The sequence below is a fragment of the Falco biarmicus genome, chromosome 16, assembly GCF_023638135.1.
Source record: "Falco biarmicus isolate bFalBia1 chromosome 16, bFalBia1.pri, whole genome shotgun sequence".
Taxonomy (NCBI): domain Eukaryota; kingdom Metazoa; phylum Chordata; class Aves; order Falconiformes; family Falconidae; genus Falco; species Falco biarmicus.
Genome location: NC_079303.1, coordinates 1,079,380 through 1,102,804, shown reverse-complemented (window position 1 = coordinate 1,102,804; position 23,425 = coordinate 1,079,380). Strand labels below are relative to the sequence as shown.

Sequence of the window (23,425 nt, the reverse complement as noted above, 5' to 3'; positions counted from 1 at the left end):
GATTTCAGGATGCAGATAAATTACCACATCATGTCATTATATTGCTATAAATGGCCTCTACAGATAGGCAGAGCAACATTTTCACCTGATGCAGGGTGATGGACGTAGGTGAAAGTTTGTGGGAGCAAGCACATTTACATCAGCAATGGCCATTACGCATGGACATCCACTTCTGGAGTGTAAGCTCCAACCTCAAGGCCAGCACCTTTGTGCTCATGACCTCTGGCCTGAACCAGACATGTAATCTGCAAGCTCTCGCCACCCTTTAACTGCCAGGTCTGCTTTCCCAGCTCCCCTGGGTACGTGCCATGTGGGCTCCTTGCACTGCCATGCCCATTCGAGTTGTCCCTGTCCCAGCGATGCTCTGCACCCCTTGCTGATGGCAGCTTGTCCTCCCTGGTACAGGTCTATCGGCTGGGGGGAATCGCCAAGCTCGTCGAGCTGCTCCGCAGCACAAACCAGAACGTACAGCGGGCAGCAGCCGGAGCCCTTCGAAATTTGGTCTTCAAGAATCCAACCAACAAGATAGAAACCCGGCGGCAGAATGGGATAAGGGAGTGCGTGAGCCTCCTGCGGAGGACGGGGAACACTGAGATTCAGAAACAACTGACAGGTACGCAGCAGCCTGCTCAGCCCTCAGCAAGGACCATGCTCCTCCCTGCCTGTGGGCCGTGTTGCTCCAGCACACGAAGGGCCAGTAGCCATGTGCTGCCACACCACAAAGAGGAAGGTCTATTCTCCTGTCACACCAAATGGCAACCTAAACCAGAAGGCAGAGGAGGTTCTGGCCCTTCGTTGTCCCATAAAGGTTCCTCATGTCATAAGCGCCCATTGGGGAAGCACCTGCCCCAGGTTTCCCCCCACAGCTGTGGTCACCCTGCCATTCCCATGCCTTCCTGCACCCCTGCTCCCTGCTGTTCTCAGGGAAGGTCAAGGGTGCTGGAGATCCCAGTATGGCTGGGCAGATCGTCTCATGGGTGTCTCACCTTTTCTTGAAGGATTGACGTGAGTTCGTTGGTGCACATCACCCTCAGCTGTGACCGAGGTCTTGTGTACAAGCCTTTATGAGATCCCAGGAAAGATGCCCTTCCCCCTGCAATCTAATGGCAATAAACAGCAATTCTGGGGGAAGGCAGGATGCTCAGATGCCCACCTTCACATGACACCATGCCCCTGGTGCCCATCCTGCCTCTATACTATAGGGATGGACAGAGACTAGGCTTTAGGGCAGCTTCTGCACGCTTAGTGCAAAGAAGGATGAAGTGAAGGAGGGCTTAGTTGCTGGAATTCACTCTGACCTAACAAAAGTTTCTAATACATGGTGAGCCTCTGCTTGAGCCTGTCTCCTACCTTCCTAGGACTGCTCTGGAACCTCTCCTCCACTGATGAATTAAAAGAAGAGTTGATACAGGAGGCACTCCCCGTCTTGACAGACTGCGTTATCATCCCTTTCTCTGGCTGGTCTGATGGCAGCTGCAATAGGACAAGAGAAATTATTGACCCAGAAGTATTCTTCAATGCTACAGGCTGTTTGAGGTGAGTCACCCAGCAGGGAGTTACTGTAGCTTGTGTCCGTTGACAAAAGCTGAGGCTGTCTAAATCCTCTCACAATAAGCTAAAGACACACTCACTGCAATCGTATTAATAAAACATTCTCCTTGAGAAAGTTTTCCTGACTAAGAGAAGGTGGAGAAAAATAACATGTAACATGTTTTTCCTAGTAGCTTTTTTTTTTTTTTTTTTAAGAAGTTTGTTCTTGCTAAGTCTCTGCTCAAAAAATATAAGTTGTTTTGTCATAGGAGAGCTGCAACAGTGAAACCTGGCAGTGTTCAGCTCAGGGAACTCCACACCTTTTCCTTTAGATTTTTGAGGGTCCCAGAGAAAATTTTGGTTGCTAGAAAACAAACTGGTATGGCTTTTAAGTGACAAAATGACACAATCCTCTATGTGGGGAAAACAGGGCTTTTCCCACTGATTTTAGTAACTGTTTTAGCACAGGGAAGTCCCATTGCCCTGGACTTTTCCTGGCTCATCAGGCAGGTCAGTGACAAAACAGGAGGTGCAGACTGAGCCCAGAGTAGTTTATTTTTTTTTACGGGAAAGCCAGAGCCCTTTTGTAGAGGATCTTCGCCCTGACTTGCTGTTTCTCCTACCACCCTCCTCCGCTTGGATGCAAGCTCCTTGTCTCACTGGGAACAAGTGGGGGGAAGAAAAAAAAATACCCTGTATAATTAGGTACTTTCATCAAGTGAAGCTCTCCCCGAGGGAGCGCAGCGCCAGCCGCACCCTTACCAGACATGCAGCTAGTAGGAGCTGTATCTGCTTATGAAACGAAATGGGTGAATACGGCAGGGGCCTTTGGAGACGTGATACTATCGTCTTCTGTGGCTGGGAACCGTGTCTGAAAAAGAGCGAGTGCTGCTCCTTTCCCTGCCCTGGAAGGCACCTTCCCCATGCAGTTGCATGTCAGGGTGTCTGCTGTACGTTGCACGAGGTGCTCTGCTTTCAAGACCACGTCAACCCACCAATGCCACAAAATAGCCCATTAAAAGAAGGGACAGGGTACGATGACACCTTGCAAAAGCAGCTCTCCGTGGAGTTTAACTCAAGGCAGGCTCTGTCTCCCACATCGCAGTAACATCCAGCACCCGGGTGTGGGTCAGCAGGGATGCTCAGCAGCCTGGGGGACCCAGGCAGGGCAGCAAGACAGGTAAGGAAAGCAGGATGGTTGGGTCCGGAGCCCCTGCTCCGAGGGTTGAGCCGGGATTGCTCTGACTCACTGCCCTGCCACACCATAACACAGAGATGAGAACAGCCTTGGGTTTGCCCTGGGCTCGAGCCATTGCTGCTCAAGCATTTCTGGATTGCAGATGACTTCATGTTAATGAGGAGGCTGCAAATCAGAGTGAACATCAAATCCAGTTCTGGAACGCCTGGAGTGAATATCTCACAAGGACTGCCAACCTCTCTTTGTTTTTCATTTGCAAGCTACAAGGCAATAAAACAGGGAAGAAAAAAACCCAACAAAACAACAAAAAACATTTCCTGTTACTGGAAAAACTCCCCTGTCCTGGCAGCAAGCCGTGCTTGGGAACACACTGCATTACAAACTGGCCAGTCCCTCTGGTCAGAGCAACTGCTGCTCTTCAGCTTCTCTGCCCCACTGTCCCACACATATATTGCTGTTGACCCTGTGTAGCTCCATGCTTACAACCAGGTGCACCTTCCTGATTTTCACAAGAATCCCAGATGGTCTTTATTTAGCCTTCTCTTTGGAAGCACCTCCAAGGAGGCGAGGAGTCTGTGTAATGGCACATGCACAGCCTCCGAGGCAAATACTGCTGATAGTTACTCTCACTAGGAGGACGCACTCTATGCAGAGCTCCTCAACAGGATATTTTCCTAGATTAAATAGGTCCTAAGGAGCAACAGGAGAGCTGTGCACCAGTGCGGTCCTTCAAAATGAGACCAGTACACCAGCCTTGCTGAACCTACAAAAATATCCTGGAATTCAATCATAGCTACAGGCAGAACAGCCCACAGAAACTAGTGAGTGAACCCAACTAACCATCTCTCCTCCTTCTCTCCTGACATGCTTCGTGATGACTTTATTCAGAAACCTGAGCTCTGCAGACATGGGACGCCAGACCATGAGGAACTACCCTGGCTTGATCGACTCTGTCATGACTTACTCCCAGAACTGTGTGGCTTCTAACCGACCAGATGATAAGGTACCAGATGCTCACCCCAAGCTGTTTGCTAGGGTTCAGCCCCATAGCCAGTAACTGCAACTTTGGGAACATCTCAAAATCCCTTTCAAATGAACACAAGAGGGACCAGACTTTTTGGGGCTGCTCTTGTCCTTCCAAACCCCTGTGCGATCTGTCATAGGATTGCTCTGGGCCTGAAGTAGTGGTGGGTTTTACAATTTTCCTTTACCAAACACAACAGGCATGGCAAAATATTTTGGCCCCTGAACCTCCAATGTGCTTTCCCCCATTCCCCTCTTACCTTGAGGTCCTTTCAGCATCTTAACCTCCATCTCTTGCTCTTCCCTCCACTAAATCTCTTCATCCAGCAGGACTCAAGTCCCAGATTGGCAGCTCAAGTCCAACAGGACTATAATCCCCAGCTTGGCACCACATCCAGCAGGGAGCCAGGAGCTGGCATCTTTCTGCCACTCCCCCCACTGTGTCTCTGACTGCTACGTATAAGCAGCACTTATCCTGGACAAAATAGCATTTATAGCCACGTTTTCTGGAGTTCCACCTGTGATACTAGCCAGATATCCTAAAGCCATCGATGCCCAAAAAAGTACCAGAATTATTTCAGATGAGAAGTTCCTCTTTGGGGAATGGCTTTTGCATGACCAGTTCAGCAGCACGTACCGAACATGGCTCTCTGGCCGTGTGTCCGTGTGGTCTGGTGCGGGTGGCAGGTATCTAGTGAAAATTCTTCCTTGCTCTTTACATTAGGCATTCTGGCATCCAGGTAAAGGAGGCTTAAAAGCCTGTTCTTGGTAAAAAGTGTCCCCTAATCTGTAGCTGTGACTTGGATAAAGTCACTGAAAGTTGACTATGCCAAGAGGAAGACTTTCAAGAGCCAGCATTTCCTAGCGGGCCGTTTGATATAAGCACGCTCTGCACTCTCTTTTCCCGTTTATCAAACCTCTCTGCAGCAGTGGGACCTAACAAGGTTCACTGAGTCAGCCAGCTCACTGGCATTTGGGCAATGTGGCCTTCATTCATGCCTAGTAGACCTCCTCCTTCCTTCCCATCCATTGCTGCCTTAAGCAGGGTCAGGAGCCTATGCAGTATAACTGTTAAAAAAGCTAATTACAGCGTGGTATATGTCCTCTCTGGAGCTATAGCAGGTGCTGCTCCATATTTTTCTGCCTAATGTGATGCCTGCATTTTTATTCTGGGGGTGATTTCAGTCTGTGGAGAACTGCATCTGCATCCTGCACAACCTTTCCTACCGCCTGGATGCTGAAGTTCCCAACAAATACACCCAGCTCAACCACATGGCCCGGAGCGTTTATATGGACAAAACTCTCACAGGCTGTTTCAACAGCAGGAGTGGTAAAATGGAGGTAAGATGTACCTCAGAGGGCTTGGAAATGTGAGGTTCAGCCCCAGGCAGGGGCTGCAAGTGAAGAGCAGTATCTGAGCTTCCAGTTTCTCATCTCTTTGTAGAATGATGAGTACGGTGTTCCCCTTCCTGAGGAGGATTTTAAACCCAAAGGACCCAGCTGGCTGTACCACTCTGATGCCATCCGCACCTATCTGTCCCTGATGGATCAGAGCAAGAAGGATGCCACCCTGGAAGCTTGTGCTGGAGCTCTGCAGAACCTCACTGCAAGCCGAGGGCTGGTAAGTGCTCCTCCCTCCTCCGCACACTCGCAGCCAAAGGTGTCAGCACTTTACAGCCATCAGAAAGGGCAATGTCCCCCTTAAACCTCAGGGCACTACTGCAAGTCTTTCCATAGTGGAGGTTTCAGCTGAGGTATTTATTAATGCCGAAAATAGGGTCTCATGGGGGGCTCTAATCAGCATCCCAAGAGTCCATCCCAGTTCCACACATTGCATTTCCCCAGGCTGTTGGTCATACTACCAGCATCTACTGGTATTGGCACCCTTCCCCCAAGACACCAGTGAGGATGTGCCCAGATGTGCACATGCAGACAAATGTCATTAAAGGAGAGAGCAAGGATGTGCGTGCGCCACCGCCTGTGTGTGTTTTTAAGTGGGAGGTGGCTCTAATAACAGGGTGGGTTGTGCTGTGGATTGTGGCTTGTCCTCACATCAGAGCCGCTTGTAAAGTAGCTCTGACAGATGTCCTAACCTGTAGGTATGGCAGTGTGGAGGTACCCACGGGCTGCGTGACACCGCGGGTATTGCAGGAGCTAGGGCATGGCAAGGGACACGTCACGACAGCAGCTCTGTTGTGCCCAGCATCACCGCCGTGGACACGTCCTCACAGGCTGCCTTCACGTGGGCAAACCTCGACTTGTCTGTTTGTGTCGAACTTCATCAATTCCAATTTAAATAAGATGGCTAGGGAGATAAAGAGATAATTATTTCATACGTAGGAGAGGCATGTCACGTGTGCAAAGCGTTCCACCCAGAAACACGGCGTGACTCACGAGAGGAGCCTTCACTGTGAGAAGAGCCTGAACCTGCCAGCTCTCATCTCCTGGGAGCTTTTGTTACAAGTCTTGCAATGTGAAGTAGGGTTTTTTGGCAGTCAAACCAAGCACTGCCACTAACAACCATGTGGGGAGAGGCTGTCGCAGTATGGGTAGAGCTGATCAGAGAAATGGGGTTGAAGCCGTGTGCTCCAAGGAAAGGAACAGCCTTTCAGCAATCAGCATCATTATACAAGAATGTCTTTTGGGCAGGGGGGAAGAGAACAAACAAACAAAAACCAGCTCCGACAGTGTTGAAGCAATTCATTTCAGCCTTCTGGAATGGAATGGCTGGAATTTGCCTGGATGTGCAGAAGCAGCTTTTCCTTTCAAGGGTCTTATTCCAGCTCAGAGCTGAGGTTGGGGTGGGTGGCTGGGTTTGCTGTCACTTGAAAGAAAGGGAAACTGGGGACAAGCTTACAAAGGTTACTATAATCCTTTAGCTTATAGAGGATGGCTCCGAATTTCTTCTCAGACTGCACTTTACACACCCCAGCGCTGCTGGTATGAATCTAACACGGCACATGTGCCTTTTGGAGCATGGGAGAGAAACTGAGTCTCAGCCCACTGGAAGAGGGCTGTCTTCCAGCCCATTCCCTCCACTCCCATGTCACTGTTGAGGGACATGTGTCACTGGTGGTATGACAATCTTCAGAAGCCTTTCCGCTGGGGCAGTAGCAGAGCAGTTCAGTTTAAACTCTCTCAGTAAGAGGGCAATTTATTATGGGTATGTGCTTCAACGTCCATGAATGCTCATCTGCATTAGCTACGTGCTGAGATCTTCTAGATTTACCTAGCCAAACACCAGATCAGAATCCAAGATAAGTATTTTTGGTCTTCAGATTGTTTTTTGAAAGTGTCCATTGGCCATTTCTGTTCTACCACATCCTATTACTTATGGCATGGCAGGGAGCTGCAAGGGCACTGTGAAGGGCAAGGGCAATGCGGGCACGAAGGTAAAACTTCTCCAGCTTTTGGGAATATCAGTTGGGTGAGCAACTGTCCCCACTCAGGCTCTAGAAAGAGGACAGAAGTGCCAGTCATATCACGGAAGATGGGAGGTTGACTTTGCAAATGTGTGTGGGGCAGAGGGGTGAATGACAAAGTACGTGGGATTACGGTAGCAGGGGAAGGTATTATACAGATGCTTATTTTACAGTGTAGTCATGTTTGTCTGGCCCTGTACATCATCCCAGTTGTGTCCTCCTGGCATTAGAAGTCATGAGACATCTCTGTTCTGTCCCCTAGATGTCCAACGCAATGAGCCAACTGATTGGTTTGAAGGAAAAAGGTTTGCCCCGCATAGCACGGCTCCTCCAGTCCAACAGCTCTGAAGTCGTCCGGTCTGGAGCTTCTTTGCTGAGCAATATGTCCCGGCATCCTGTTCTCCACAAAACCATGGGTAAGTAACTTCCACCACAGCAGATACCAGAACAGTGTCTGGTTTCTAGCTCTCCAATATCTGCCCATCTTGCTTTGTAAACCCCACAACAGGACTTAGTCAAGCTCTGAAACTGGGCAAAGCAATGTCATTTCTTCTGGCCAAAAGGACAATTACAGGTGGCATCTGCAGGCTTAATTAACAAAATCTGTGCTATCTCAAAGTCTCTACAAGCATGTGGTATGCTTTGTAGACAATGACAAATCTGCAGGGTCATGAGAATGACAGTGTTTTGGGAACTGAGTTGGACATGACTACCCATGAGCAGTATCATTGCCCTTTCAGAGGCCTGTAACACTCATTTTCTCTTGGAAAGTGATGACTATTACGCCGTTGCTGTCCAACATTATTAGTGCTCCCTTCCAGAGATAACGCTGCATTCTTGCATTGAGTCGTGCTAACACAAATAGTATCATTCACTTGTGCTAGGTTTTATTTAAATGTTGATTGGAACATTCCACCTCTTTAGCTCACCAGGTGCTCCCAGATGTATCACGTCTCCTGTCATTCCAGTCTGGAAATACCAACAGCTATGGCGAGATCATGACATCAGCTTGTTACACTCTGAGGAACCTCATCATGTCCAACCCACACCTGGGAAAGTCTTACTTGACAAGCAACATGCTAAATAATGTTGTAAGCCTGTGCCGAAATGGGTGAGTTTGGGGCAGACAGCATGGAGAGGGTCGGGCACAGACATTTTTGAGCCCATATACACTGTGCAAAGCCAGGTTAGCCCCAGAGCCTTCCCAGCACTCTTCAGAGCCATAGTAAAGCACTACTCTTTCCCCGTGCTTGTAAACTGAGAGCCAAAAAAATCCAAGCGTGTTGCTAGACAAATCCTCTGCACCAATTTTTTGGAAACGGGCATGAGCCATCCAGGGTGGGATTTGCAAAGGGACCTCAGGAAATTTGCTGGTTGGATTTTAAGAAATTCTAAAAAGAACTGAAGCATCAACATCTTAAACCCTTTAAAATTTTCCAGCCCTCAAACCAGGGGATGTCAGGACGCAGCCTGGCTCCCTCATACCTCGGCTTCCCACTCACGGCTTCTTGCAAACCTTGTCATGAAAGTCAGGTCTGAGATTTGGGCACTGCTGATATAGTGGGGTTGTGCTTAGATTTAGTGTTCAGATTTTTTCATCTTTCTCTTGAAACATCCACCTCAAGCGGCAAAGATGCAGCTGTGATGATACTTATTTATATGTATTACTTTAAGTACCTCTTCTGGTCTACTCACACATATTTTACAACAACTGAGCAATCTCAACATATTTTACCACTTCTTATTTTAGGACTTTGTTTGAGTTTTGGTGGTAGTAATTCTGTCCTGCTTGTTACCCATGATCCCTACAGCCCTGTGCAAAAGCTTGTCAACCCTTGCCAAGCTGTATGTTCGCTCCTGGCCAAACTGGTGTTAAGCTTACATGATCTTTGACCATGTATACTCCTTCCTAGACCTTCATCCCTCTTACCATCTGTCTTTGTTTTAAAATACCTTATGCAAGTAACCTAGTGTTTTCTGTCGTGTGAAAGACATTCGCGTGCCTTCACCATCATCCTTTGATAAACCACTTATGATCTACCACTGGTGTCATGCCAGCAGAAAGCCTTTCAGTCATTAGAAGTGGCTTCCTTGTGTAGTTTGGACCTCAGCCAACAAACATTGGTCAGTTTGCTGCTTTTATATGTTTCCACTCTACAGCAAGCCCAATTAACATGAAACCCAGCCCTCTCCTAAGTCCTCATTGTTTCGAATGGCATTTTCTCCTGCCTAAAGTCCCGCTTCGGATCCCTCAGACCAGTCGTCAGCTAATTTACTCCTTCAGCAGCATTGCACAAGTGGGGCTGTGCGTACCTTAATTGTCTTGACTGCTTTGTCTGATGAGCTTTACTTGCAGTGACTCACTAAACTGCGAGAGTTACTAAACTCTGGAGATGTCCTCGGTGTGTTCCTCCTGCCTCCTGTATCACAAACTCCTTCTGAGAAATTTCCCCATTCTTAGGGTGTCCAATACTTGAGTTGCTCCTTTTCCTCCGTGGTTCACTTCTGTCCCCAAAGATTTTTATGCTGTTCAATTCTTATGAAAAAAATTACAATTTACACCCAAGACCAATCTTACTCACTAAAGCCGTATCATTTCAGACTGTTCCCATAGGGCAGATGTGAAAGAAACCTCCCGTTTCTCCCTTTTAGTGAACTGGACACAGTGTTAGCTAACTTTTCCCACTTCACTGTGTAGCCTGTGAAGATAAACAAGAAATTTTAGGGTGGGATTTGTCCAGCCCTAGATCAGAACGAACCTCACCCACTCCCTGGTGGTAATAACTAGACCCAGCGCCTCTGCTGGGGGCTGTCACCTAGTGCAGACCCCATGTTCCCCACACTGATGCTGGACATGGCGAGTCCCACGCTGTCACCCCCTCCCTTCCCAGCACCACAGCCAGCAGAAAGACAACAGTGGAGGTCTCAGGGGTGGCCAGATGCAGAACACCATGCCATGTTGCACCTTGTTAGTATTTTGCAGTTTTCTGTTAATCTGCCAGGGTTCCCTGCGGACACACTTCCCTCACCCCCAGCGCTGGTGCTGGCCTGGTGGGTCTGTCTGTCTTGTGCCTCCCCAGCACCTTTCTTCTGCCACCCAATGACCATCTGCCTGTTCTTCTGAACCGGCCTCCCATTGTACTTGGTGCTGTATCTCATTAGTTTAACATGCTCAAACAGCTTGGAATTGGTATTTTAGAAAGGGCTTCCAGGTTACAGATAAGTAAGTTATGGATCTTTTTCTTTCCCATGTTCTTCTCGAATGCCAGCCAGCACTCCTCAAAGCTGAGGTTTCTCTTGCTTCATGTGTCTTGTAGCTGTATTCTGAGTGAAAGGCATGAAGGGTTCAGCAGTTTATCTGATAGCTGTGGTTTCTTCTTCCTGGAGCATCCCAATTAAATAATTGTCTCCATCTCCTACATATATCCTCATCTGTGGCATGGGTTTCATGGTGATGATGGTGTTCAGTCACTCTTATTTTTAATCCAAGTTGCCAAAACTTTGAATACTACCCTCTTTTTTTGTTGGTGTTTCTGAAAATCAAGCCAAGCTGCTGTTACTGATTTATTGTGATGTCTGATATCCTTTTCATCTTTCTTCTCCAACTGTCTGAAAAATATTTTCTGCTGATTTTCAAATGATACTATTTCTCAATTGTTTTCTCAATAATTGTTCTGCCTGCACTAAAAGCTTTTCTCCAAAACCTTTTCCTTTAATTTAGAGCATCAGACATGCAGTTCATCTCACAGTCCGTTTATCACTGATGTGTTTCAGTTTCTCTGTTTGTTCACTTTTCACACATTTTCTATTGCAAAATTTAATTTTGCAGTTTAATTCTACCATAGCATTTGACCAAAACTCATCCTTCAAGAAACTTAGGTCCTTCCTTGATTCTTCCCTGTGGAAGAGAGCTCTTCTCATCCACACATTGCCAATTTTCCACTTCTTTCAAAGACTGCACCTTGACATCAACATGATAAACCTATGACATCCTGAAGAAATCCTTATTCCAGGAATTCCTTGGCACGTCCTGTGACATACATAATGTTCTTCATTTTTTTGTCCTTTGAGGAAAAATTATTTTCCCCCATTACTTGATACGCATGTATGAAGTCCTTAGACTTTTTGCTGCCCTCATGCTTCCCCTGCCCCAGCACCTCCTTGAGATTAGTGTCTTTTTTGTGTTTTGTTGAGTCAATAGTTTTTTGGATGACTGCTGCCACTGCCACCACTGGACATCTTCCTTGTTGTCTTTCTACATTTTTTTACAAATAATTCTATTTGTAGGAAAGAGACTGACCTTAAAATCAACTTTGATTTTTGAGCAACTTAGTTTTAAGAAATTTTTTCCCCAAATCAACTGTCCTTGGTATTCTGCTCCATTTTATACGCTGCTATAGGCACACACTATTCCCAGCACTTTTGTTTAGGATATGCTACTTTCCATATTGAAATTTTCATCACAGCTCCATCAGTACATGCTTAATCTTTTTACACATAAATAGAAGCAGTAGATGCTGTATGAAACAGAGTCAGTATCGATCCTTCAAATTAAGGGAAGAAATTCTTTTGTCTGAATTTGTAAATGGCTCAGATATCAGATGCTGGCAATTTTGCTTTGAACAGAAAAAAATCTTTTGAGGTGCGCTCTGAAGACATGATGGCAAAAAAGTATGTATTGGGAATCATTAGGAGCAAATTACAAAAAAAGAAAATCATTCTAGCTTAGAGAGAAACGATATGGAACAATGTATCCTTGAAAGCGAGTGTCCAGGACATGCACTGACCATCTAATCATAGATATCTTTGGGTTTATTGTTTTTTAATTATTTTTCAGCCACAAAAAATATTTCAGCCACAACATTTTTTTTCACATATAGTCATTCTGGTGACAGGGCATGGAATGGTTATAACCAGAGAAGGGATTTTCCAGTAAAACTTAATTCTTCTGCCCCACACCCTTGCTCAAGAACTTCTGCTGGTCTGCATCTCCCCCAGTCCTCCACACAATACCAACACGTACAGGCTGCACAATCATTTTGGAGTTAAACTTGCTAATTTCTTTGGTAACAACTGCCGTGCATGTTAGAGAAATGCCCCCAGATTTACTGAATGGGGGAACATTCCTGTCCTTTCACGCTCCGGGCAGGGTGCTTGCAGGTCCCAGGTTCCTGCTAACTGGTCAGTCCCGTTTCTCATGCTCTGATGAGGATGGCTTTCAGGGCACAATGTTTTGTGAAGCTGTATCATACAGTGAGTCCTGAGTCTGGTCCCCTACCTCTCCATCATCCTGGCTGAGATAGGCTGGGGCTGTTGCACTGAACCCAGATCAGGAGTCTCCCACAGACAGGACAAGGTCCAGGAGATCAGGAGCAGTGATAAGAACCAGCAAGGAGCTTTATATCTAGGTGGTTGTATGAAATGCTCCAAAATTATAAAAGGTACTGCTATGACTCATGGTTTCGGAGATGTTACATGAGCAAGTATCTATTAAGTTGTGCTGAGTAAGGACTTACGGTTGCAGATGTTGTTATTACAAATGCTCCCGTCTCCTTCGCCCGTTCCTGCGCTGCCCTCCTGAGAGATTCACCCACACTGTCCCTATGGACTCTGAGGAAGGGTTGGCATCATGTCCCTCCTCTTTCACTCTCCCAAATTTCATGCTCCAGGAACACTCCTTCAGCTCAGTGTAATGCGTATTTTTCCACTGGCATCCTCCCCTCGTTTTCATTTGTCCTGTCCTGGTCCCAGGGGTTGTTGCCACATAACGTTGCTGAGAGCGAGGGGGGGTTACTGACAGCCCCCTGCCAGGTCTAGCCAGCCCTCCAGCTGGAGATGGGCCCACGGGGAGGCTGATGGTGGGTGATGCCCGTGGGTCGCTGCCTGGTGGCCTGCCGTAACTCACTGGGGTTGCTTTCATCTTCCCAGCTCCTGTCCGAAAGCAGCCGAAGCTGCTCGCCTCCTCCTGACAGACCTTTGGTCGAACAGGGAGCTCCAGAGTGTGCTCAAGCAGGTAAGGAAAACGCTTCTGTGTTTCGGCTGACAAGAGCAGCCCCAATCCTGACTTGCTTGCTGCAGCCGGTGACCTAGCAGCGGTGGGAGCAGCCGGGGCGCTGGGAGCACAGCGATGCTCTCAGCAGTGAGCTGGGCGAGGGGCAGCCAGGGGCAGCTGCGGCTGCTGGGATGGGCTGTAGGGACGGTGACAAGCCTGTGCTGGGCAGCTGGCACCCTGAGGACAGTGCTTGTCCAGGCGGTCTCTGCCACAGCACAGCCACCCGGCTCCCATGGCCAGCGCAGGGTGTGCACAGCGCTGGGAGCAGAGCCGGGCGTCTTGCAGTACCCCAGGAGATTCCCTTCACTGAATCCGTCGTGCAGGATCAGCATGTCCCAACAGATCCTTGGCAAGGTTCTTCCTCTCCTTCCCACCATTTTCTTCTGTGTCCATAACCCTACCCTGTGGTTAGATCACCCTACAGTCAGGGTAATCTCTTAAACCCAGGATAGTTAGGATTTGTTTTGCTCCCTGCAACAGAAACTGCGAAAGCGCAGAGGCAGCCGGGGCACCAAGCAGCTGCCAGCTCCCGGTGGCTTGCTTTGAACAGGCTGGGTTTTTCCAACTCCACAGCAGCAACACCTGCAGAGAGTAAAAGGGCCAAATTAAAGAGGAGAGCACCATCCACCAAGGGGGTTCCCCGGGGGCAGGAAGGCAGAGAGCGCCGAAATACCCTTCTCATGTTAACGGTGAGGGATTTTCTCCATAGGAGCCTGTGCAGCTCTGTGCCAGGCTCTGTTCGGGAGCCCGTGCCAACTCGTTTTGATGTGACTGAGTCACTCCTGTGTTCACACAGATGAGCATTGCATAGGTATACACCAGACGAGAAGGATGGGAGTCTGCAGGGATATAGGCACCATGCACATAGCTTTGCCGTTTTGCCAGGGTGAAGAGTAAGGTGAAATCATGTTCAGTGGCTGGTTCAGCAAAGGTTTCCTGCGGTGAAGCTGGAGAAGCCGAGCTGCTGGCGGGTGGGGAGCAATGCAAGGAAGATGAAGTCCGTCGATCAGGGTGGTGTGTCAGAGGCACACAGAGGGAGGACAGAGGAGGCTGCTTGGGAACGAAACGCACTTTTAAAGTGGAGGGCAGCTGCTGGAGTGGGGCAGCAGGCTCACTCGCACAGCAGTAGGTAGCTACAGTTTTGAAATTGATATGCACTCACCGCACTACGTATACATCTGCTTTTTCAGCAAGGATTTGATAAGAACATGATGGGATCTTTAGCTGGAACAACCTTCAGGACCCTCTCCTCCAGATTTTAGGAGCCTCTCCATGCACGTTCAGGCTGCAGGTGAGAACGGGGCCCTGGTGTGTGGGGAAAGGAGCGGTGCATCAACCCCCGGCCCTTTTTGCTATTTTTAATCTCCTTTAAAGTGGGTTTGTGAGATTTTCATCACAAATCTTAGCCCAAACTGCCAAGCATTTGTTTTGATGAAAGGTCCGAGGTCATGCTGTTCCAATGAACATCTGTCTAGTGCAGCTGCTGCCGGCACCGCGCAGCTCTGCGTTCCAGGCAGGCGCAGGCACCGTAGGACAGGCAAAGCCGCTGCACTGGGCTACGCCTCATGTGCCTGTCTTTCTTTCTTTGCCAAGCAATAACTGATTAATTACATTTCGCCAAATCCTCTCAGGTGGGGCTTTTCACAGAAATCTCTCCATGACATACTTTCATTCCTGAACTTTGAATGTTATCCAGATAGTGTCAGTAACATGCAATTAATTCCAGCACATGCTATGGCATTAACCATCACCCTTAGGGATTTTTTGAGTACTTAATAATCCACCTGTAAACCTCATGTCAAAATTTGGAACTATGTGCTGCCATCTGAAGAATCCCGATAGAGAAACCAGGTTAGAGAAATCATGGGCAGAATTTTCAGGGCACCATTATGGTTTTTTTCCTCAGTGCGAAATGAGGACTGAATCCATAAGGTACTTTTGATTCACAATTCCCACTGAAGGGAAAAGCTTTAAGCGCTTTTCAAATATCAGATGTCTCTATGACGGGGATTTGGGTTACCCAGAATGAATTATTTGCTCCATTCCCCGATGTGCTCTTTACAATCAAAAGAAGCACAGCCCTGAGGTAAGAGGAAATGTTGCAAAATCCCATTTCTTCCCTCTGCCCGGGTGCGGGTTTCACTTCTTGCTCTGTCAGGATATTTCCACTGGGAGTCAGAGGAGCATGGAAGGCTAGGGTGAAAAGCTATGGGCAGTACAGAGACTGGGTACAGGCTAAGAAAAACAGATATAAAAGTTGGTTTTGAATGTAATGAAAAGATTTCTTAAATGCTTTAATTATCTGGGGGTTTGGGTTTTCTTTGTTTTTTTCAATTGCAGAATTTGGAATTCGTTCATGCCCAGGAAGACAACCCTTTCACAGTTACTTAGGATGTTAAAGATGTAGAGCGTTTCCAAGTTTAACTCAACTGTAAAGCAAACTAAACATATGGATTTCATGTGGATTATACTGATATTTTTAAGCATTTTCTTCTTTTTAGGGGGGAGAAGGGACTTTTATTGAGGTTATACTTTCTTGATGTCAATAATTTTATTTTTTTTTTTTGCAAAGCGTGTGTCTGTGTAACTATGTACGTGTTGCTGTGTATGTGTGCATGGAGGCAACATACACGTGCGCACATGATGAGTAGGATCTTCCTACAGGCTTAGTCCCCTGTCCCCCACTGAAAGTCGGTGTGAGTTGTGCAGTTTAACCCCCTTGCAGAGTTTTGTCCAATTCCACCCGATCCACCCACCGAACACTGCCACACTCAAAAGTTGTCACACCCTATTTTTATCCACAAGTATAAAAATTGCCAGATTTAGGCTGAGTTCCCCCATTGCATATGGCCATTATAAGCAGATACACATAATGATATTCTTCTTTACAAAGGCTGGTTTACTCCTAATGTTTATGAACACGGGCTTCTTTTCTGCTTATGAATTTTTCTCCCATGAGCTCTTATAGTTATTAGTATTTTCTTTCCTGTCACGTGAACTTTTTATCTCAAGAAGCAAATTGATGTCTGCAAATTCTCTCCTGGGTCTCAGTAACCCTTCTCTGAAGCTCTGTGTGGGGGGACAATCGCAACACATCTGCAGAGCATGACTATTACTGGGTCCCGAAGCATTCTGAGCGCCAGAACAACTCAATCTCGTGCCTGTACCTGGACAAATGTGGCATTTGAGAAACTGAGCTGGAGACAGGCAAAGTGTTTTTCCCCTGGGATCACTGACTGCCACACAGGACTGGAAAAAGTGAGGGATGTGGCCTTTTTAATCACATTTTGGTTTTATTGATCAATGTAAAGAAATAGTATTAGTATGCGAAGGAATGTAAGCACTTGTGTGAAGTCAGGTTTGGATGTATTTTATTTCTCAGGATCTTTAGTTACATGAATCACCCTGTGATGCTGACTAAGGCTGTGATAGGGGGCTGCTGAGCTCATTGTAGGGCAACCCACTTCTTGTGACAGTAACTGTGTGATGAAAGAGGCTGACCTTGTCTCTCCAGAAGAAGAATATCCTCTGCCTGTCCCTGACAGGGCTGTAGCTCAGATCCACAGGGAAGGGACCAGCTGAGGATGCGTTTGCTGGCTGTTCCACATGCACAGTTATGGCTTCTTCAAACAGTTCAGGGGCACAGGACCCCGTTTTGCAAATACCAGAGGTGCAGGAGATGCTTGGAAAGGATGAATTACAAGCCTGGAAAGGGAAAAAGAGTCTCATTTTTTGCAAGTGTCAAAATCCTAAATCGGTGGGAGCCAGCACGTCCCCACTCGCTTCACAGAAGTGAGGTGACTGGTGCCCGCTAAAGAACCGTCCATGAAGTTCAGATTTGATCTGACCCCGCTCCAGAGCTCAGAAGAGCAGTGGCACTTGGTGCCCCCGCGGCCCCCCCCCCCCCCCCCCCCCGCCCCCCCTCAGACCACAGGGAGCTCGTGTCCACAGAGGCAGATCATTTTCCAGCTGTTTTTTCTCCAAAGGGTGGCTTAATCTTGTGCACTTTAATGAGCAGCAGCTATTTGCTTGCCTTCATCCATGTTCAATCGAGAGCTCTCTGCTCCGTGCTCCCAGCCAAATGAAAGAGAAAAAAAGCACCTTTGAAGTGGAGAGCTAGAACCAGGAGAATCCGGTAGGACAGTTTCAGGAGCATTTAAACAGCAGCAAAGGAGTCCCAGCCCGTGGGCATGCCCTTGCCATACCTGCCAGCTATTCCCTAGCTGAATGTGTATTCTCAGATGCACAGTCCAAAATGTTGTCTGCAGGACCCAAGATTATGGATGTCCAAAACAGCTGCAGTATCCACAGGCAGGATTGTTACAGTTTTGGTGTAAAAGTATTTTTACATTGCGTGCTATTTTGCATTCAGATTTGTTCCTGTAATTACATGTTCAACAGACGTCCTGGGAGCTTATGTTTTTCTTCGTAAAATTAATTGGGGAACCCTAACTACAAAATGTAATGGTGGAATATTGAGGAAATTCATTCTAATTGGCTGTTATTTAGGCTTTATTTTAAAACACTGCTGCTGCTTTCACCAGTTTGCTGAATTGCCGTGTAAGGCACAAAGAGCTGTAGCTATATGATCTCGTAACTAAATTTACGAGTACCAGAGATTTCATTAGTAAGTATTAGACTGAAATGAGACAGATACATCATTCACATAAATTTCTCTAAGTACAGCAAAGCTGTTTTTCCAAAGCTAATAAAATGATAAAAATAAAATCTGTCTCCATCCTCAGAGATCCTCAAAACATGACTGGGCACAGCTCTGAGCAATCTCACCTGGCTTTGACATCATCCCAGCTTTGAGCTGGGCAGACCAGAGAGGTTCCTTCCAACCTAGTTCTTTTCCATGATGCTGTAAGTTACTGCCCTCGTACCTCCGAAGATAGCCAGCTCGAGAGAGCAGTGGGCTGTGCGAACTGTCACCACTCTGCCACCCCAGGGCTATTTTGCAGCTATTTCTTCCCCAGGAAATTCTTCAATACTTGACACTATTTTCCTCTCAGTCTCTCTTTTTAAAATCCGGACTCCAGACTCCACCCAAGCCAGTGAAGTGACACAGACACCCAATTGCAAGAAGAGAAAAGAAAATCAGACTTACCAGAGTAACTGGCATTGCTCATAACCAGCAGTTTCAGGAGCTCAGCAAGGTTCCCTCCATCATAAATGGATGCTGGTTTCACCTCTGACACAGGGTTTTTTTCTGCATTCCGGAGAGGTATTGTTTCTCATAGGCACGTTTTTAACTGTGACATCCTCTGATGAGCTGGTTTCTTGCTTCTGTAAGAGCCAGGGTAGGGCATACCCCCGGCGGCAGGGACAAGGCAGCTCTACAGCACGTAGCACGTGCCCTGGATCGTAGTGATGGAGTTACCGAGGAGGCAAGGACCATAGCTAGCAGCACCGTTAGCTCTGCCAGCAGCAGAAGTAAGAGCATTTAGGGCCCAATTTGTGCACAGGGCACACAACCATGTAAATAAATACCATACTTGTTTGTCCTGGGCTTAGCAGAGCTTGTTGGTCTATTTTCTCATAAATGCTTTGTTTGTTTTGTGTACGTACAACCCAACCCACCCCAGCATTTCAGAAGCCTCATGGACAAGTAGAAAGCAGTAGGCAGTTTTATTCCCCTCTGACCACACACCAGTTTCAGACCAACTTAGCCTACCAGTCCATAGCAATATACAGTGTATTCTGTAAGATATAGGTATGTGAGAATAATGTATCAGAGTTTTGTTTTGGCTGTACTGTATGTATTTGCTTCATTGGAAAAGCTGAAATCAATAAAAATTGCTGGAATTTCTTCAAGCTTCCCATTTTGGATGGTTTTATTTTGGCTGTCTTGCCAGTGTTAGGCAAGAATAAAGCAACTCTTTGAGAGGCTTGTGAAAGCCTGTTACCCTGCAGCAGCAGCAGCCAGTCTGGACCGCTTTGCCTTATGCCAGTACGAGTAATGAAGCTGTAAATCCTGTTTCCTCCACTGTTACATCCTTGGCAAGCCTCAGTGGGTTTCTCTCCCATGAGCTTTTACAGTCACCACATCAATCCATGAAGAATTTAATTATCAACAGCATCATTTGTGTCACTGCTCTACGGATCCAAAGCTCATTGTGGGGAAAACCCCTCACACCTTAGTTTCTTCTGAACCTGGCTCACATAAGCTATGTTTGAAGCTCCCAAGGTCTTATATTTAAAAACTGACTAGCTGGTCCTCCCCAGTTTCAGTTTGGTCCAGGCTGGAAAGTCCCAGCTCACAGGCCAGTTCCTCAGAGCCATCAGCTCATCACATACAATGACCTCCTCTGAACTTTCCCAATTAAATTATTTCCCTTCTGAGAGGACGAGACCCGAACAGCATACAGAATGCAAAGGGTAAGCAAGCCGTGGGTTTATGTAGGGACATCACAGCCACCTTTCTGCTCTCTTCTTTCCTAATGATTCCTGACATTCCCTTTGAATTCTGAGCTCTGTTGTGTTCTGTCACTGGAATGGGCTTTCCATCACAGAGTTCCCTCCAAGTGGTCATGGTCCTCATCAAGCCCATCATTTACATGTGAATATAAGATTATTTCACCCTATGTGTATCACAACATTTCTCTATGCTGATGTTTGTCAGTCATTTATTGCCCTTTCCTCATTGGTCTATAGTTCCCCAAAATCTTATGCACAGTCATGACCTTCAGTCCACAGGTATGCAATGAAGCGGGTTTCCTGTATCAGGTACAGGATGTTTTAGAAATCTTCCCTATTTCTCACAGGCATGAGAAATATGAAAAAGTAAATACAGGATCTTTCTCACTCTTCCCCTTTCCAAATACTTCTTTCACCCCTGATACTGACTGGCCCTCACATATTTGAAGATGCTCTTACTATTTATGGTGTATTCTTCTGACTTCAGCGAGCTGTTCTTCAACTCCTTTTTGGCATGTTCAGCACCTGGCAGAGGTTATCAAGTCTTTCCTATTTTTGTCTTCAGTTATTTGAAGGACACCTTCGTGGAAGACGAGTACATGGTGGTGGATATTTAGGCTTTTGTTGATCCAGATGTTGATGTTATGGAGCAGCTCTATAAATGTAGGATGTGAGGCCAGACTTTTCATGTTAATCGGGACCAAACGTAAGGCTGCATCTGCTCTGGGAACTTCCAAGCCTGCTCCATGAAATTGCTGTCGACAGCATCTAAGAATTTGGTCTCTGCATCCCTCCTGCAATATCTTTAGGCCAGTCTACACGAGGGTAGCTGAAGCACAGGATGCAAACAGACTTCATGCTCCCAGCACTGGGGAACACTGTAGTGCGTAAACACTGGTGGCAGCCTTACAAAAGAAATAAGGAGGCAGCATCCTCTTGATCTCCTTCAGAAGATGGCTCTTCAAAGCAGCCTGGCAAAGGGCAATGTGATTTCAGCTACAAGGTGTATTTAGTTCATTTACTCAAGGCAAGGCTGAGGAATAATCCTTACCACTGAGAAGCATCTTATGAAAGGAGGATTCACCGCCTATCAGACAGGCTTGGCACAGTCTGTAAATCCACGCATGGGGAAAGGGACAGGCATCACCCCATGCCACGTTGCTCAGAGTTCCTTCCAGGAGAACCCTCCACTGCTTGGCTGAGGGTTTTGAACAGTGGGCAGGCACTGAAGGATTAAGCAGAAAGGCAAAGCACTCAAATCCAAATGTCTTAACCAGTTTTGGGTGAACATGATACAGCAGCACTTCAAAACCTAAATTGCATTGGCAACCATGATCATTCCTCACTTAGGCTGCTTCTAGGTCAGGTATATTTGCAATTGGTATCAAATGTAATAACTAAACAAACTTATAAGAGTCCATTAAGGAGAAGTGTATCCAGAACTCCTTGGGAGGATTAAATATTTCTATCAGGTACATACTGGTGATGTCCATTCTGCAGCTTCTTCAGACACAAATCACATCTGAAGGCACATCTAAGAAAGGTCATACAAATTATAGGCTAGAAGAGCAAATTGTCTTTTGCCAAGTCTAGCATAGATGTAGAGAGTCTAAAACTAATGCAGATGAGTCCTACCTCTATGTTCTTGAGCAGCCTCTCTGGACACTGAAGAAGGGCAGGACGTGTCATCGTAGCTCTCAGTCAGTACATGCCTCCAACTTGGAAATTAAGAGTTGCTCAGCAATGAGGCCAATACATGGCTACATGCTTGGATCTCTATCTATTTGCAGCATGTAGAATGAATGACGAGAAACTAGTATGTCTTTTTATTTTGGGATCTGTATCCTATGTCTGAACGCATAAGAAAAGCCCATTTTTGGCCAGGGTAGGCTGTAGACACACAAAGACCATGGGCAGTTTGCAAGACAACCACTGAGGTGCTCCTCACGTGGTTCAGATGTGATGCAAAATGCATCCCCTCTAGAGGCTGGATCAGAGCGCAGAGATTCCCATGGGGGCAGACAGTCATGGGTGCACTGATCTAGCTCAAATGCATTGCTGCTGCAGCAGGATTCAAGGGAAGAAAATGGGTGCTGCAGGATGCAGAGTACCCACAGAGCACTCCTCCAAAATAGAACAGGCACTAAGCCCTTGGAATCCTTACAGGTCCTACAGCTCATGGGATCTCAAGTAATTCATGAGACTCCACCAGCAAAACCTTATGCCACCAGCAAAGCAGCCCCCAGTATAAGCCCCCTCTCCCATCCTGCAGTAGAACTTTGGAGTATGTTATCACTGCCTCTGATGCTTTCAGAGCAGACCCCACTCCCCACTTTCAGATCCATGGCACACCTTCCCCACAAATCCCAGGCACACCCAGAAATACCAAGCTCCCCCAGACCACGTCCCAGAGGACCATCACTTCCCAGCCAAGGGCAGTTCCCAGTTCCATGGCACAGAGACCACATTGCACTGCACAGGCACCCCTAGGAAACATCAAGCTCAAGCCACACACCACAACAGCACCAACAACCCCACAGTACCAACATCTCCTGCTGGGACATACTCGCTCTATCTCAGTTTCCCACATGTTGGGTGAGATCACCCCAAGCAAAGGCACTGCTATGGCATCCCAGTCCCATGGCTGGATGCCTTAGGAGTGCCACAGTCCCACAGGGCACACTGCTGGAGGACACGTGGCAGCCCACACCAGAAATCCCTGCCCCATAAAAGCAAGGCGTATACAGAAGAGTTTCAGCATATGCATGGCACCTACAGCCCCCCCAGCACTCATGCACCCACACCCCAGGGCATCTCCACCGCAGGAGCCAGGGGCCCAGGTCAGGAGAAAGCACAAGTCCCATGTGAGGCAGAATGATTCATTCCCTCATTACCTTCCCTGTAACGTGCATGACTTTGTGCTCCTCTATCGTATAACCCTCATTTGTATCTTTCCCACAGTTATGTGTCCTTGAAGATTTAATCTTGCTGAGCATGGAAGCTGTTGCCTATCCAAGATTGTACTTGGCCCCTTTCTTGGTGCTCTCCAAGCTTGCCTTTGTCTCGGGAAAGCCTTTTGAGGGACGTCTGTGAGGCATCCCCAGCGCAGGGCCACATCCCCTTCTCTCACCTAACACCAGGACAAGTCTCCCTTACACTGCTGGGATGCGGAACGCTGCAGCTCTACCTGAGCTTTTACAACATCTTCTTCCCCATCAGGGTGGGTGGAGCTGTGACATCCAGAGCAACACTTTCCAGATTAAGAAAACTTTGCATGCAGTTTGTCAGGATGTGGACCCACTCCTGGATGCTCACACAGACCATTCTCTCTTCCAGCTGAGCCCCAACAATGCTTTTCTAGCTCTGGCTCCCACAACAGCGCTCTGCAACTTGATAAACTCATGGAGGAAAGGCTTTGACAAGAGGGTAATTATCTCCCTGCTACCACCCTCCTGCACACTCATTCTGTGCTGAACACACTGTGCTCAGTAGCAGAGGTGAGGTCCTCGGTGCTCCCAGCCTCCTCAGCCCAGCAGCTGATGATGAGCAAGAGAGCATCCCAGCACGAGGAAGAGCACTGCAGGAATCTTCACTGGGTCCAAGGGGACTGCACTGGGAAGGCAGAATTGCTGGCAGTAATTTTTAGGTAGCAGATCTGGTCCCAGTTAACACTTTGGTCAATACTCCAGGTCTTGGTGGAGATCTCAGATGCCCCAAAGCTGACAGATGATCAGATCTGAACATTGCTTCCTCAGTGGCTCCAGAGCTCAACACTGTCAT

The 23,425-nt window shown here is 47.3% G+C and overlaps 1 protein-coding gene across 1 annotated transcript in view; it reads left to right on the top strand.

Moving 5' to 3' along the window:
- PKP1 (plakophilin 1) overlaps window positions 1–14,487 on the top strand; it is a 42,149-nt gene extending 27,662 nt beyond the window's left edge. Inside the window, exons 5-13 of the mRNA XM_056361619.1 lie at window positions 406–613; window positions 1,359–1,536; window positions 3,617–3,731; window positions 4,937–5,092; window positions 5,196–5,372; window positions 7,436–7,589; window positions 8,098–8,284; window positions 13,102–13,186; window positions 14,416–14,487. Coding sequence (XP_056217594.1) covers window positions 406–613; window positions 1,359–1,536; window positions 3,617–3,731; window positions 4,937–5,092; window positions 5,196–5,372; window positions 7,436–7,589; window positions 8,098–8,284; window positions 13,102–13,186; window positions 14,416–14,487 — 1,332 coding nt within the window. The remainder of the gene's footprint in view (window positions 1–405; window positions 614–1,358; window positions 1,537–3,616; window positions 3,732–4,936; window positions 5,093–5,195; window positions 5,373–7,435; window positions 7,590–8,097; window positions 8,285–13,101; window positions 13,187–14,415) is intronic.
- Window positions 14,488–23,425: the final 8,938 nt, after the last annotated feature.